The sequence below is a fragment of the Salvelinus fontinalis genome, chromosome 15, assembly GCF_029448725.1.
Source record: "Salvelinus fontinalis isolate EN_2023a chromosome 15, ASM2944872v1, whole genome shotgun sequence".
In the NCBI taxonomy this organism is placed as follows: Eukaryota; Metazoa; Chordata; class Actinopteri; order Salmoniformes; family Salmonidae; genus Salvelinus; species Salvelinus fontinalis.
The window spans coordinates 3813115-3833114 of NC_074679.1; the positions used below are offsets into that span (position 1 = coordinate 3813115).

At 48.3% G+C, this 20000-nt stretch overlaps 1 protein-coding gene across 1 annotated transcript in view; it reads right to left on the bottom strand.

Moving 5' to 3' along the window:
- LOC129811221 (fibulin-5-like) overlaps positions 1-20000 on the bottom strand; it is a 79942-nt gene that overhangs the window by 54968 nt on the left and 4974 nt on the right. Inside the window, exon 4 of the mRNA XM_055862381.1 lies at positions 19763-20000. This exon is cut by the window's right edge and continues 50 nt beyond it. Coding sequence (XP_055718356.1) covers positions 19763-20000 — 238 coding nt within the window. The remainder of the gene's footprint in view (positions 1-19762) is intronic.

The window sequence follows — 20000 nt, forward strand, 5'->3', positions numbered from 1 at the left end:
AGCAATTGCTAATAACCTATCCGCATCCACCTGACTACATGTGATAAAGTGAATCTGAGGCCTGACACTAACCCACTAATATAGAACATGCGCTAGAGGCTACAGTCAGAGACACTGGAACCGTTTTTTTTTTTTGACAGGGAGTGCAAGATTTATTTTGTCTGACTTAGATATGTTTTCACTGATCATTTCCCGACATTTTGGTAAGCTATTTGTTAGTCAACTTGTCTATTATTAGATAGATGTAGCTTCTCTTCTGTCATTATCTGTTGCCCTAGAAGACTAAGTCAACCATAATAGCTGTCATCTCTGCTTCCATTGCAGAGCAAAGACGTTTGGGGAGCGGGGATAAAATGTAATAACTCAACAACAACAAAAAAAATCTGTAGCAAAATGTCCCTAATGACATCAGTTTAACCGGTTGTAAGGAAACAGAAAGGTGTGAAAATGACCCAACATGTTTCTGATAACATTTCATGGCAGCTTGGATACATATTTTATGTGGTTGAAATACTATCAGCTTTTATGATGCTGATAAAGATAGCACCTTTACAGACGATCCCTAACTGTGGTTGGAATACTATCAGCTTTTATGATGCTGATAAAGACAGCACCTTTACAGACGGTCCCTAACTGTGGTTGAAATACTATCAGCTTTTATGATGCTGATAAAGACAGCACCTTTACAGACGGTCCCTAACTGTGGTTGGAATACTATCAGCTTTTATGATGCTGATAAAGATAGCACCTTTACAGACGGTCCCTAACTGCACATTCACATTTTGTCAAGATGCTGAAAGAAATCATATTTCTCCACTCCTGTTTCTGTGTAATTTCTTTTTAACCTATATTTGGTGTATAATTTTAATGCAAGAAATGCTTGACTCTGCAGGAGCTGATATTAAAGCTGAAATGTTATAGACCTACAGTCAGTTTCCACATTTCAGTTTGCATTCATCACATCTGAACAAGTTCCATTGACGTGACACAGGCCCTTTTCAAGTCTCCGTCTTGTGACTGTCAAATTGATATAGCGCGTCACAATCATCACATCATAAAATAGACGGTACTGCTATCATCCTCTTTTAACACTACACACAATCTTAACCAGACAATATTTTTCTGGCTCTCCCTTCTCTTTATTTTCTGTCAGTGCAAGAGGCGACACTACAGTCCCTGGTTCGAATCCAGGCTAAATCACATCCGGCTGTGTTTGAGAGTCCCATAAGGCGACGCACAATTGGCCCAGCGTCGTCCGGGTTTGGCTGGGGTAGGCCGTCATTGTAAATAAGAATTTCTTCTTTACTGACTTGCCTAGTTAAATAAAGGTTAAATAAAAATATAATAAAATATTTAAAAAAATATTCAACTCTCCATTTCGCAGTTTTTCTCTTATTGAATTAAACTCTGAAGTTGTCTTTTTTTGCCTCAGTGGATGGAAATCTTTTTCTGCTCGTTCACAAAAGCATTTGGCCATTGGTGTGTAGCCCATTGGTGTGTAGCTTAAGCACTAATGACAGCTGAAAACAATGAAAGAAAAACCTCAATGTAGCCTATAGATATGAAGTGCACAAGAATAAGACGTTTCTGGATGTTTTAAATTTGGGTAACGTTTTCTCTTTATTCAACCCGTCTGCCCGTGGGGACTGCGGGTTATGAGTCAACCCGAGCATCACTACTGTATAGCTATGGCTCTAGTCCAATGAATCAGAGACAGCTGAGAGTCAGGGACCGTTCTGTACATCCCAGGGGGAAGATGGAGGTAGACCTGCTGCCTCAGCCAATCAGCAGGGTGTAACGTACTTCCTTAGCCAATCAGCAGGGAGTAAGCCCGTACCGGGTGAGAGACACAGAGCCAATCATACATAGGTTTAGAGACCACCTGATGGTGCATTCATTCAGACTGAAGATGTGCAAGGAGAGAAACATCTAGAATCGATATGAAACATCATACTGCAACGAAATTAGAAGACCTAGAAAGCAATGCTGTTGTTGAACTCGTCAGTGCTCCTATGTTTGGCATTTGACAAGTTATTGACATTGAAATGGAACAGCAGATATACAGCCCACTATCCCACCAGATATACAGCCCACTATCCCACCAGATATACAGCCCACTATCCCACCAGATATACAGCCCAGTTTCCCACCAGATATACAGCCCACTATCCCACCAGATATACAGCCCACTATCCCACCAGATATACAGCCCACTATCCCACCAGATATACAGCCCACTATCCCACCAGATATACAGCCCACTATCCCACCAGATATACAGCCCACTATCCCACCAGATATACAGCCCACTATCCCACCAGATATACAGCCCACTATCCCACCAAGACTACCAGATATACAGCCCACTATCCCACCAGATATACAGCCCACTATCCCACCAGATATACAGCCCACTATCCCACCAGATATACAGCCCACTATCCCACCAGATATACAGCCCACTATCCCACCAGATATACAGCCCACTATCCCACCAAGACCACCAGATATACAGCCCACTATCCCACCAAGACTACCAGATATACAACCCACTATCTCACCAAGACTACCAGATATACAGCCCACTATCCCACCAGATATACAGCCCACTATCCCACCAGATATACAGCCCACTATCCCACCAAGACTACCAGATATACAGCCCACTATCCCACCAGATATACAGCCCACTATCCCACCAAGACTACCAGATATACAACCCACTATCCCACCAAGACCACCAGATATACAACCCACTATCCCACCAGATATACAGCCCACTATCCACCCAGATATACAGCCCACTATCCCACCATATATACAGCCCACTATCCCACCAAGACCACCAGATATACAGCCCACTATCTCACCAAGACTACCAGATATACAGCCCACTATCCCACCAAGACTACCAGATATACAGCCCACTATCCCACGAGATATACAGCCCACTATCCCACCAAGACCACCAGATACACAGCCCACTATCCCACCAGATATACAGCCCACTATCCCACCAAGACTACCAGATATACAGCCCACTATCCCACCAGATATACAACCCACTATCCCACCAAGACTACCAGATATACAACCCACTATCCCACCAGATATACAGCCCACTATCCCACCAAGACTACCAGATATACAGCCCACTATCTCACCAGATATACAGCCCACTATCTCACCAGATATACAGCCCACTATCCCACCAAGACTACCAGATATACAGCCCACTATCCCACCAAGAACACCAGATATACAGCCCACTATCCCACCAAGACCACCAGATATACAGCCCACTATCCCACCAGATATACAGCCCACTATCCCACCAGATATACAGCCCACTATCTCACCAGATATACAGCCCACTATCTCACCAAGACTACCAGATATACAGCCCACTATCCCACCAGATATACAGCCCACTATCTCACCAGATATAGAGCCCACTATCCCACCAGATATACAGCCCACTATCCCACCAGATATACAGCCCACTATCCCACCAAGACCACCAGATATACAGCCCACTATCCCACCAAGACCACCAGATATACAGCCCACTATCCCACCAAGACTACCAGATATACAGCCCACTATCCCACCAGATATACAGCCCACTATCCCACCAGATATACAGCCCACTATCCCACCAAGACCACCAGATATACAGCCCACTATCCCACCAGATATACAGCCCACTATCCCACCAAGACTACCAGATATACAGCCCACTATCCCACCAGATATACAGCCCACTATCCCACCAGATATACAGCCCACTATCCCACCAAGACCACCAGATATACAGCCCACTATCCCACCAGATATACAGCCCACTATCCCACCAGATATATACAGCCCACTATCCCACCAGATATACAGCCCACTATCCCACCAAGACCACCAGATATACAGCCCACTATCCCACCAGATATACAGCCCACTATCCCACCAGATATACAGCCCACCAAGACCACCAGATATACAGCCCACTATCCCACCAGATATACAGCCCACTATCCCACCAGATATACAGCCCACTATCCCACCAGATATACAGCCCACTATCCCACCAAGACTACCAGATATACAGCCCACTATCCCACCAGATATACAGCCCACTATCCCACCAGATATACAGCCCACTATCCCACCAAGACTACCAGATATACAGCCCACTATCCCACCAGATATACAGCCCACTATCCACCCAGATATACAGCCCACTATCCCACCATATATACAGCCCACTATCCCACCAAGACCACCAGATATACAGCCCACTATCTCACCAAGACTACCAGATATACAGCCCACTATCCCACCAAGACTACCAGATATACAGCCCACTATCCCACGAGATATACAGCCCACTATCCCACCAGATATACAGCCCACTATCTCACCAGATATACAGCCCACTATCCCACCAAGACCACCAGATATACAGCCCACTATCCCACCAAGACCACCAGATATACAGCCCACTATCCCACCAAGACCACCAGATACACAGCCCACTATCTCACCAGATATACAGCCCACTATCTCACCAAGACTACCAGATATACAGCCCACTATCCCACCAAGACCACCAGATACACAGCCCACTATCTCACCAGATATACAGCCCACTATCTCACCAAGACTACCAGATATACAGCCCACTATCCCACCAAGACCACCAGATATACAGCCCACTATCCCACCAAGACCACCAGATATACAGCCCACTATCCCACCAAGACCACCAGATATACAGCCCACTATCCCACCAGATATACAGCCCACTATCCCACCAGATATACAGCCCACTATCTCACCAGATATACAGCCCACTATCCCACCAGATATACAGCACACTATCCCACCAGATATACAGCCCACTATCCCACCAAGACCACCAGATATACAGCCCACTATCCCACCAAGACTACCAGATATACAGCCCACTATCCCACCAGATATACAGCCCACTATCCCACCAGATATACAGCCCACTATCCCACCAAGACCACCAGATATACAGCCCACTATCCCACCAAGACTACCAGATATACAGCCCACTATCTCACCAAGACTACCAGATATACAGCCCACTATCCCACCAAGACCACCAGATATACAGCCCACTATCCCACCAGATATACAGCCCACTTTCCCACCAGATATACAGCCCACTATCCCACCAGATATACAGCCCACTATCCCACCAGATATACAGCCCACTATCCCACCAGATATACAGCCCACCAAGACCACCAGATATACAGCCCACTATCCCACCAGATATACAGCCCACTATCCCACCAGATATACAGCCCACTATCCCACCAAGACCACCAGATATACAGCCCACTATCCCACCAGATATACAGCCCACTATCCCACCAGATATACAGCCCACTATCCCACCAGATATACAGCCCACTATCCCACCAAGACTACCAGATATACAGCCCACTATCCCACCAGATATACAGCCCACTATCCCACCAGATATACAGCCCACTATCCCACCAAGACCACCAGATATACAGCCCACTATCCCACCAAGACTACCAGATATACAGCCCACTATCCCACCAGATATACAGCCCACTATCCACCCAGATATACAGCCCACTATCCCACCATATATACAGCCCACTATCCCACCAAGACCACCAGATATACAGCCCACTATCTCACCAAGACTACCAGATATACAGCCCACTATCCCACCAAGACTACCAGATATACAGCCCACTATCCCACGAGATATACAGCCCACTATCCCACCAGATATACAGCCCACTATCTCACCAGATATACAGCCCACTATCCCACCAAGACCACCAGATACACAGCCCACTATCTCACCAGATATACAGCCCACTATCTCACCAAGACTACCAGATATACAGCCCACTATCCCACCAAGACCACCAGATACACAGCCCACTATCTCACCAGATATACAGCCCACTATCTCACCAAGACTACCAGATATACAGCCCACTATCCCACCAAGACCACCAGATATACAGCCCACTATCCCACCAAGACCACCAGATATACAGCCCACTATCCCACCAAGACTACCAGATATACAGCCCACTATCCCACCAGATATACAGCCCACTATCCCACCAGATATACAGCCCACTATCCCACCAGATATACAGCCCCCTATCCCACCAGATATACAGCCCACTATCCCACCAGATATACAGCCCACTATCTCACCAGATATACAGCCCACTATCCCACCAGATACACAGCCCACTATCCCACCAAGACTACCAGATATACAGCCCACTATCCCACCAGATATACAGCCCACTATCCCACCAAGTCTACCAGATATACACCCCACTATCTCATCATATATACAGCCCACTATCCCACCAGATATACAGCCCACTATCCCACCAGATATACAGCCCACTATCCCACCAGATATACAGACCACTATCTCACCAAGACCACCAGATATACAGCCCACTATCCCACCAGATATACAGCCCACTATCCCACCAGATATACAGCCCACTATCCCACCAAGACCACCAGATATACAGCCCACTTTCCCACCAAGACCATCAGATATACAGCCCACTATCCCACCAGTATTGCAGCCCACTAGCTCACCAAGACTACCAGATATACATCCCACTATCCCACCAGATATACAGCCCACTATCCCACCAAGACCACCAGATATACAGCCCACTATCCCACCAGATATACTGCCCACTATCCCACCAGATATACAGCCCACTATCCCACCATATATACAGCCCACTATCCCACCAGATATACAGCCCACTATCCCACCGGATATACAGCCCACTATCCCACCAAGTCCACCATATATACAACCCACTATTTCACCAGATATACAGCCCACTATCACACCAAGACTACCATATATACAACCACTATCCCACCAGATATACAGCCCACTATCTCACCAGATATACAGCCCACTATCCCACCAAGACCACCAGATATACAGCCCACTATCAAACCAAGACCACCTGATATACAACCCACTATCCCACCAAGACCACCAGATATAAAGCCCACTATCCCACCAGATATACTGCCCACTATCCCACCAGATATACAGCCCACTATCCCACCAGATATAAAGCCCACTATCCCACCAAGACCACCAGATATACAACCCACTATCCTACCAGATATACAGCCCACTATCTCACCAAGACCACCAGATATACAGCCCACTATCCCACCAAGACCACCAGATATACAACCCACTATCCTACCAGATATACAGCCCACTATCTCACCAAGACCACCAGATATAAAGCCCACTATCCCACCAAGACCACCAGATATACAACCCACTATCCCACCAGATATACAGCCCACTATCCCACCAGATATACAGCCCACTATCCCACCAAGACTACCAGATATACAGCCCACTATCCCACCAGATATACAGCCCACTATCTCACCAGATATACAGCCCACTATCCCACCAGATATACAGCCCACTATCCCACCAAGACCACCAGATACACAGCCCACTATCCCACCAGATATACAGCCCACTATCCCACCAAGACCACCAGATATACAGCCCACTATCCCACTAGATATACAGCCCACTATCCCACCAGATATACAGCCCACTATCCCACCAGATATACAGCCCACTATCCCACCAGATATACAGCCCACTATCCCACCAGATATACAGCCCACTATCCCACCAGATATACAGCCCACTATCCCACAGGATATACAGCCCACTATCCCACCAGATATACAGCCCACTATCCCACCAGATTTACAGCCCACTATCCCACCAGATTTACAGCCCACTATCCCACCAAGACCACCAGATATACAGCCCACTATCCCACCAGATATACAGCCCACTATCCCACCAGATATACAGCCCACTATCCCACCAAGACCATCAGATATAGAGCCCACTATCCCACCAGATATACAGCCCACTATCCCACCAAGACCATCAGATATACAGCCCACTATCCCACCAGATACACAGCCCACTATCCCACCAAGACCATCAGATATACAGCCCACTATCCCACCAAGACCATCAGATACACAGCCCACTATCTCACCAGATATACAGCCCACTAGCCCAACCGATATAAAGCCCACTATCCCACCAGATATACAGCCCACTATCTCACCAGATATACAGCCCACTATCCCACCAGATATACAGCCCACTATCCCACCAGATATACAGCCCACTATCTCACCAGATATACAGCCCACTATCCCACCAGATACACAGCCCACTATCTCACCAGATATACAGCCCACTATCCCACCAGATATACAGCCCACTATCTCACCAGATATACAGCCCACTATCTCACCAGATATACAGCCCACTATCTCACCAGATATACAGCCCACTATCCCACCAGATATACAGCCCACTATCCCACCAACACTACCTGATATACAGCCCACTATCTCACCAGATATACAGCCCACTATCCCACCAGATATACAGCCCACTATCCCACCAGATACACAGCCCACTATCTCACCAGATATACAGCCCACTATCCCACCAGATATACAGCCCACTATCCCACCAGATATACAGCCCACTATCTCACCAGATATACAGCCCACTATCTCACCAGATATACAGCCCACTATCCCACCAGATATACAGCCCACTATCCCACCAAGACCACCAGATATACAGCCCACTATCCCACCAGATATACAGCCCACTATCCCACCAGATATACAGCCCACTATCCCACCAGATATACAGCCCACTATCCCACCAAGACCACCAGATATACAGCCCACTATCCCACCAAGACCACCAGATATACAGCCCACTATCCCACCAGATATACAGCCCACTATCCCATCAAGACTACCAGATATACAGCTCACTATCCCACCAGATATACAGCCCACTATCCCACCAGATATACAGCCCACTATCCCACCAGATATACAGCCCACTATCCCACCAGATATACAGCCCACTATCCCATCAAGACTACCAGATATACAGCTCACTATCCCACCAGATATACAGCCCACTATCCCACCAGATTTACAGCCCACTATCCCACCAAGACCACCAGATATACAGCCCACTATCCCACCAGATATACAGCCCACTATCCCACCAGATTTACAGCCCACTATCCCACCAAGACCACCAGATATACAGCCCACTATCCCACCAGATATACAGCCCACTATCCCACCAACACTACCTGATATACAGCCCACTATCTCACCAGATATACAGCCCACTATCCCACCAGATATACAGCCCACTATCCCACCAGATACACAGCCCACTATCTCACCAGATATACAGCCCACTATCCCACCAGATATACAGCCCACTATCCCACCAGATATACAGCCCACTATCCCACCAGATATACAGCCCACTATCCCACCAAGACCATCAGATATACAGCCCACTATCCCACCAGATATACAGCCCACTATCCCACCAAGACCATCAGATATACAGCCCACTATCCCACCAGATATACAGCCCACTATCCCACCAACACTACCTGATATACAGCCCACTATCTCACCAGATATACAGCCCACTATCCCACCAGATATACAGCCCACTATCCCACCAGATACACAGCCCACTATCTCACCAGATATACAGCCCACTATCCCACCAGATATACAGCCCACTATCCCACCAGATATACAGCCCACTATCCCACCAGATATACAGCCCACTATCCCACCAAGACCATCAGATATACAGCCCACTATCCCACCAGATATACAGCCCACTATCCCACCAAGACCATCAGATATACAGCCCACTATCCCACCAGATACACAGCCCACTATCCCACCAAGACCATCAGATATACAGCCCACTATCCCACCAAGACCATCAGATACACAGCCCACTATCTCACCAGATATACAGCCCACTAGCCCAACCGATATAAAGCCCACTATCCCACCAGATATACAGCCCACTATCTCACCAGATATACAGCCCACTATCCCACCAGATAACCAGCCCACTATCCCACCAGATATACAGCCCACTATCTCACCAGATATACAGCCCACTATCTCACCAGATATACAGCCCACTATCTCACCAGATATACAGCCCACTATCCCACCAGATATACAGCCCACTATCCCACCAACACTACCTGATATACAGCCCACTATCTCACCAGATATACAGCCCACTATCCCACCAGATATACAGCCCACTATCCCACCAAGACCACCAGATATACAGCCCACTATCCCACCAACACTACCTGATATACAGCCCACTATCCCACCAGATATACAGCCCACTATCCCACCAGATATACAGCCCACTATCCCACCAGATATACAGCCCACTATCCCACCAAGACCACCAGATATACAGCCCACTATCCCACCAAGACCACCAGATATACAGCCCACTATCCCACCAGATATACAGCCCACTATCCCATCAAGACTACCAGATATACAGCCCACTATCCCACCAGATATACAGCCCACTATCCCACCAGATATACAGCCCACTATCCCACCAAGACTACCAGAAATACAGCCTACTTTCCCACCAAGACCATCAGATATACAGCCCACTATCCCACCAAGACTACCAGATATACAGCCCACTAGCCCAACAAATATACTGCCCAGTATCTCACCAGGACTACCAGATATACAGCCCACTATCCCACCAGATATACAGCCCACTATCCCACCAAGACTACCAGATATACAGTCCACTATCCCACCAGATATACAGCCCCCTATCCCACCAAGACGACCAGATACACAGCCCACTATCCCACCAGATATACAGCCCACTATCCCATCAGTTATACAGCCCACTATCCCACCAGATATACAGCCCACTATCCCACCAGATATACAGCCCACTATCCCACCATATATTCAGCCCACTATCCTACCAAGTCTACCAGATATACAGCCCACTATCTCATGATATATACAGCCCACTATCCCACCAGATATACAGCCCACTATCCCACCGGATATACAGCCCACTATCCCACCAAGACCACCAGATATACAGCCCACTATCCCTCCAGATATACAGCCCACTAGCTCACCAAGACTACCAGATATACAGCCCACTATCCCACCAGATATACAGCCCACTAGCTCACCAAGACTACCAGATATACAGCCCACTATCACACCAGATATACAGCCCACTAGCTCAACAAGACTACCAGATATACAGCCCACTATCCCACCAGATATGCAGCCCACTATCTCACCAGATATACAGCCCACTATCCCACCAGATATACAGCCCAATATCCCACCAGATATACAGCCCACTATCCCACCAAGACCACCAGATATACAGCCCACTATCCCACCAGATATACAGCCCACTATCCCACCAGATATACAGCCCACTATCCCACCAAGACCACCAGATATACAGCCCACTATCACACCAAGACCACAAGATATACAGCCCACTATCCCACCAAGACTACCAGATATACAGCCCACTATCCCACCAGATATACAGCCCACTATCCTACCAGATATACAGCCCACTATCCCACCAGATATACAGCCCACTATCCCACCAGATATACAGCCCACTATCCCACCAAGACTACCAGAAATACAGCCCACTATCCCACCAGATATACAGCCCACTATCCCACCAGATATACAGCTCACTATCCCACCAGATATATAGCCCACTATCCCACCAGATATACAGCCCACTATCCCACCAGATATACAGCCCACTATCCCACCAAGACTACCAGATATACAGCCCACTATCCAACCAGATATACAGCCCACTATCCCACCAGATATACAGCCCACTATCCCACCAGATATACAGCCCACTATCCCACCAAGACCACCAGATATACAGCCCACTATCCCACCAAGACTACCAGATATACAGCCCACTATCCCACCAGATATACAGCCCACTATCCCACCAAGACTACCAGATATACAGCCCACTATCCAACCAGATATACAGCCCACTATCCCACCAGATATACAGCCCACTATCTCACCAGATATACAGCCCACTATCCCACCAAGACTACCAGATATACAGCCCACTATCCTACCAAGACTACCAGATATACAGCCCACTATCCCACCAGATATACAGCCCACTTTCTCACCAGATATACAGCCCACTATCCCACCAGATATACAGCCCACTTTCTCACCAGATATACAGCCCACTATCCTACCAAGACTACCAGATATACAGCCCACTATCTCACCATATATACAGCCCACTATCTCACCATATATAAAGCCCACTATCCCACCAGATATACAGCCCACTATCCCACCAGATATACAGTCCACTATCCCACCAGATATACAGCCCACTATCCCACCAGATATACAGCCCACAATCCCACCAAGACCACCAGATATACAGCCCACTATCCCACCAGAAATACAGCCCACTATCCCACCAGATATACAGCCCACTATCTCACCAGATATACAGCCCACTATCCCACCAAGACCATCAGATATACAGTCCACTATCTCACCAGATATACAGCCCACTATCCCACCGAGACCATCAGATATACAGCCCACTATCCCACCGAGACCATCAGATATACAGCCCACTATCCCACCAGATATACAGCCCACTATCTCACCAGATATACAGCCCACTATCCCACCAAGACCACCAGATATACAGCCCACTATCTCACCAGATATACAGCCCACTATCCCACCAAGACCACCAGATATACAGCCCACTATCCCACCAGATATACAGCCCACTATCCCACCAGATATACAGCCCACTATCCCACCAAGACCACCAGATATACAGCACACTATCCCACCAGATATACAGCCCACTATCCCACCAGATATACAGCCCACTATCCCACCAAGACCACCAGATATACAGCCCACTATCCCACCAGATATGCAGCCCACTATCCCACCAGATATACAGCCCACTATCCCACCAGATATACAGCCCACTATCCCACCAGATATACAGCCCACTATCCCACCAGATATACAACCCACTATCCCACCAGATATACAGCCCACTATCCCACCATATATACAGCCCACTATCCCACCAAGACCACCAGATATACAGCCCACTATCCCACCAGATATACAGCCCACTATCCCACCAGATATACAGCCCACTATCCCACCAGATATACAGCCCACTATCTCACCAGATATACAGCCCACTATCCCACCAGATATACAGCCCACTATCCCACCAGATATACAGCCCACTATCCCACCAGATATACAGCCCACTATCCCACCAGATATACAGCCCACTATCCCACCAGATATACAGCCCCCTATCCCACCAGATATACAGCCCACTATCCCACCAGATATACAGCCCACTATCCCATCAAGACTACCAGATATACAGCCCACTATCCCACCAGATATACAGCCCACTATCCCACCAAGACCACCAGATATACAGCCCACTATCCCACCAGATATACAACCCACTATCCCACCAGATATACAGCCCACTATCCCACCAGATATACAACCCACTATCCCACCAGATATACAGCCCACTATCCCACCAGATATACAGCCCACTATCCCACCAGATATACAGCCCACTATCCCACCAGATATACAGCCCACTATCCCACCAGATATGCAGCCCACTATCCCACCAGATATACAGCCCACTATCCCACCAAGACTACCAGATATACAGCCCACTATCCCACCAATACTACCAGATATACAGCCCACTATCCCACCATACAGCCCACTATCCACCCAGATATACAGCCCACTATCCCACCAGATATACAGCCCACTATCCCACCAAGACTACCAGATATACAGCCCACTATCCCACCAGATATACAGCCCACTATCCCACCAAGACTACCAGATATACAGCCCACTATCCCACCAGATACACAGCCCACTATCTCACCATGACTACCAGATATACAGCCCACTATCCCACCAGATATACAGCCCACTATCCCATCAAGACTACGAGATATACAGCCCACTATCCCACCAGATATACAGCCCACTATCCCACCAGATATACAGCCCACTATCCCACCAGATACACAGCCCACTATCTCACCAAGACTACCAGATATACAGCCCACTATCCCACCAGATATACAGCCCACTATCCCACCAGATACACAGCCCACTATCCCACCAAGACTACCAGATATACAGCCCACTATCCTACCAAGACTACCAGATATACAGCCCACTATCTCACCATATATACAGCCCACTATCTCACCATATATAAAGCCCACTATCCCACCAGATATACAGCCCACTATCCCACCAGATATACAGCCCACTATCCCACCAGATATACAGCCCACTATCTCACCAGATACACAGCCCACTATCCCACCAAGACTACCAGATATACAGCCCACTATCCCACCAGATATACAGCCCACTATAAAACCAGATACACAGCCCACTATCCCACCAGATATACTGCCCACTATCCCACCAGATATACAGCCCACTATCCCACCAAGACCACCAGATATACAGCACACTATCCCACCAGATATACAGCCCACTATCCCACCAGATATACAGCCCACTATCCCACCAGATATACTGCCCACTATCCCACCAGATATACAGCCCACTATCCCACCAAGACCACCAGATATACAGCCCACTATCCCACCAAGACCACCAGATATACAGCCCACTATCCCACCAGATATACAGCCCACTATCCCACCAGATATACAGCCCACTATCCCACCAGATATACTGCCCACTATCCCACCAGATATACAGCCCACTATCCCACCAAGACCACCAGATATACAGCACACTATCCCACCAGATATACAGCCCCCTATCCCACCAGATATACCGCCCACTATCCCACCAGATATACAGCCCACTATCCCACCAAGACTACCAGATATACAGCCCACTATCCTACCAAGACTACCAGATATACAGCCCACTATCCCACCAGATATACAGCCCACTATCCTACCAGATATACAGCCCACTATCTCACCAGATATAGAGCCCACTATCCCACCAGATATACAGCCCCCTATCCCACCAGATATACCGCCCACTATCCCACCAGATATACAGCCCACTATCCCACCAAGACTACCAGATATACAGCCCACTATCCCACCAGATATACAGCCCACTATCCCACCAAGACTACCAGATATACAGCCCACTATCCCACCAGATATACAACCCACTATCCCACCAGATATACAGCCCACTATCTCACCAGATATACAGCCCACTATCCCACCAAGACCATCAGATATACAGCCCACTATCTCACCAGATATACAGCCCACTATCCCACCGAGACCATCAGATATACAGCCCACTATCCCACCGAGACCATCAGATATACAGCCCACTATCCCACCAGATATACAGCCCACTATCCCACCAGATATACAGCCCACTATCCCACCAGATATACAGCCCACTATCCCACCAAGACCACCAGATATACAGCACACTATCCCACCAGATATACAGCCCCCTATCCCACCAGATATACCGCCCACTATCCCACCAGATATACAGCCCACTATCCCACCAGATATACAGCCCACTATCCCACCAGATATACAGCCCACTATCCCACCAGATATACAGCCCACTATCCCACCAGATATACAGCCCACTATCCCACCAGATATACAGCCCACTATCCCACCAGATATACAGCCCACTATCCCACCAAGACCACCAGATATACAGCCCACTATCCCACCAGATATACAGCCCACTATCCCACCAAGACCACCAGATATACAGCCCACTATCCCACCAGATATACAGCCCACTATCCCACCAGATATACAGCCCACTATCCCACCAGATATACAGCCCACTATCTCACCAGATATACAGCCCACTATCCCACCAAGACCACCAGATATACAGCCCACTATCCCACCAGATATACAGCCCACTATCCCACCAGATATACAGCCCACTATCCCACCAGATATACAGCCCACTATCTCACCAGATATACAGCCCACTATCCCACCAGATATACAGCCCACTATCCCACCAGATATACAGCCCACTATCCCACCAGATATACAGCCCACTATCCCACCAGATATACAGCCCACTATCCCACCAGATATACTGCCCACTATCCCACCAGATATACAGCCCACTATCCCACCAAGACCACCAGATATACAGCCCACTATCCCACCAGATATACAGCCCACTATCCCACCAGATATACAGCCCACTATCCACCCAGATATACAGCCCACTATCCCACCAAGACCACCAGATATACAGCCCACTTTCCCTCCAGATATACAGCCTACTATCCCACCAGATATACAGCCCACTATCCACCCAGATATACAGCCCACTATCCCACCGGATATACAGCCCACTATCCCACCAGATATACAGCTCACTATCCCACCAGATATACAGCCCACTATCTCACCAGATATACAGCCCACTATCCCACCAGATTTACAGCCCACTATCCCACCAGATATACAGCCCACTATCCCACCAGATATACAGCCCACTATCTCATCAAGACTACCAGATATACAGCCCACTATCCCACCAGATATACAGCCCACTATCCCACCAGATATACAGCCCACTATCCCATCAAGACTACCAGATATACAGCCCACTATCCCACCAGATATACAGCCCACTATCCCACCAGATATACAGCCCACCAAGAACACCAGATATACAGCCCACTATCCCACCAGATATACAGCCCACTATCCCACCAAGACCACCAGATATACAGCCCACTATCCCACCAGATATACAGCCCACCAAGACCACCAGATATACAGCCCACTATCCCACCAGATATACAGTCCACTATCCCACCAGATATACAGCCCACTATCCCACCAGATATACAGCCCACTATCCCACCAAGACCACCAGATATACAGCCCACTATCCCACCAGATATACAGCCCACTATCCCACCAGATATACAGCCCACTATCCCACCAAGACTACCAGATATACAGCCCACTATCCTACCAAGACTACCAGATATACAGCCCACTATCCCACCAGATATACAGCCCACTATCCTACCAGATATACAGCCCACTATCTCACCAGATATAGAGCCCACTATCCCACCAGATATACAGCCCCCTATCCCACCAGATATACCGCCCACTATCCCACCAGATATACAGCCCACTATCCCACCAAGACTACCAGATATACAGCCCACTATCCCACCAGATATACAGCCCACTATCCCACCAAGACTACCAGATATACAGCCCACTATCCCACCAGATATACAACCCACTATCCCACCAGATATACAGCCCACTATCTCACCAGATATACAGCCCACTATCCCACCAAGACCATCAGATATACAGCCCACTATCTCACCAGATATACAGCCCACTATCCCACCGAGACCATCAGATATACAGCCCACTATCCCACCGAGACCATCAGATATACAGCCCACTATCCCACCAGATATACAGCCCACTATCCCACCAGATATACAGCCCACTATCCCACCAGATATACAGCCCACTATCCCACCAAGACCACCAGATATACAGCACACTATCCCACCAGATATACAGCCCCCTATCCCACCAGATATACCGCCCACTATCCCACCAGATATACAGCCCACTATCCCACCAGATATACAGCCCACTATCCCACCAGATATACAGCCCACTATCCCACCAGATATACAGCCCACTATCCCACCAGATATACAGCCCACTATCCCACCAGATATACAGCCCACTATCCCACCAGATATACAGCCCACTATCCCACCAAGACCACCAGATATACAGCCCACTATCCCACCAGATATACAGCCCACTATCCCACCAAGACCACCAGATATACAGCCCACTATCCCACCAGATATACAGCCCACTATCCCACCAGATATACAGCCCACTATCCCACCAGATATACAGCCCACTATCTCACCAGATATACAGCCCACTATCCCACCAAGACCACCAGATATACAGCCCACTATCCCACCAGATATACAGCCCACTATCCCACCAGATATACAGCCCACTATCCCACCAGATATACAGCCCACTATCTCACCAGATATACAGCCCACTATCCCACCAGATATACAGCCCACTATCCCACCAGATATACAGCCCACTATCCCACCAGATATACAGCCCACTATCCCACCAGATATACTGCCCACTATCCCACCAGATATACAGCCCACTATCCCACCAAGACCACCAGATATACAGCCCACTATCCCACCAGATATACAGCCCACTATCCCACCAGATATACAGCCCACTATCCACCCAGATATACAGCCCACTATCCCACCAAGACCACCAGATATACAGCCCACTTTCCCTCCAGATATACAGCCTACTATCCCACCAGATATACAGCCCACTATCCACCCAGATATACAGCCCACTATCCCACCGGATATACAGCCCACTATCCCACCAGATATACAGCTCACTATCCCACCAGATATACAGCCCACTATCTCACCAGATATACAGCCCACTATCCCACCAGATTTACAGCCCACTATCCCACCAGATATACAGCCCACTATCCCACCAGATATACAGCCCACTATCTCATCAAGACTACCAGATATACAGCCCACTATCCCACCAGATATACAGCCCACTATCCCACCAGATATACAGCCCACTATCCCATCAAGACTACCAGATATACAGCCCACTATCCCACCAGATATACAGCCCACTATCCCACCAGATATACAGCCCACCAAGACCACCAGATATACAGCCCACTATCCCACCAGATATACAGCCCACTATCCCACCAAGACCACCAGATATACAGCCCACTATCCCACCAGATATACAGCCCACCAAGACCACCAGATATACAGCCCACTATCCCACCAGATATACAGTCCACTATCCCACCAGATATACAGCCCACTATCCCACCAGATATACAGCCCACTATCCCACCAAGACCACCAGATATACAGCCCACTATCCCACCAGATATACAGCCCACTATCCCACCAGATATACAGCCCACTATCCCACCAGATATACAGCCCACTATCCCACCAAGACTACCAGATATACAGCCCACTATCCCACCAAGACCACCAGATATACAACCCACTATCCCACCAGATATACAACCCACTATCCCACCAGATATACAACCCACTATCCCACCAGATATACAGCCCACTATCCCACCAGATATACAGCCCACTATCCCACCAGATATACAGCCCACTATCCCACCAGATATACAGCCCACTATCCCACCAGATATACAGCCCACTATCCCACCAGATATACAGCCCACTATCCCACCAAGACCACCAGATATACAGCCCACTATCCCACCAGATATACAGCCCACTATCCCACCAGATATACAGCCCACTTTCCCACCAAGACCACCAGATATACAGCCCACTATCCCACCAAGACCACCAGATATACAGCCCACTATCCCACCAGATATACAGCCCACTAAATCCACCTGCGCCTATTTATGAGAAAGCCATTTTAAATAAGTATAATATGTTATGACATTTGTGACAAAGAAGTGCTCACCATTGAAGGTATCTAACTTTCATTATCTAACTTTAAAACAACGAGGGACATGGGACAAATCCATTAGGCCTTTTCATGAAATAGTAATTGGACATAATCACCAAGACAAGTCCCATCTTCTGCCAGGGTGTATCCCAGAAGGCAGGGAGCGGAGCGGCTTACGACGGGGTAGCTGGGTGCCACGGGACCCGGAGGGGGTTGTAGAGGGTAGGGGTCTGGTTCTGGGTAGGTGGCTTGGGACCTGCCTGCCCCTCCTCCTCCTCCACCACCCCGGGGGTAGGTAGGCTGGCTGTACAGCCCTCGGGGGATGCAGAGATAGCCTCCGTTCTGGTTCACACA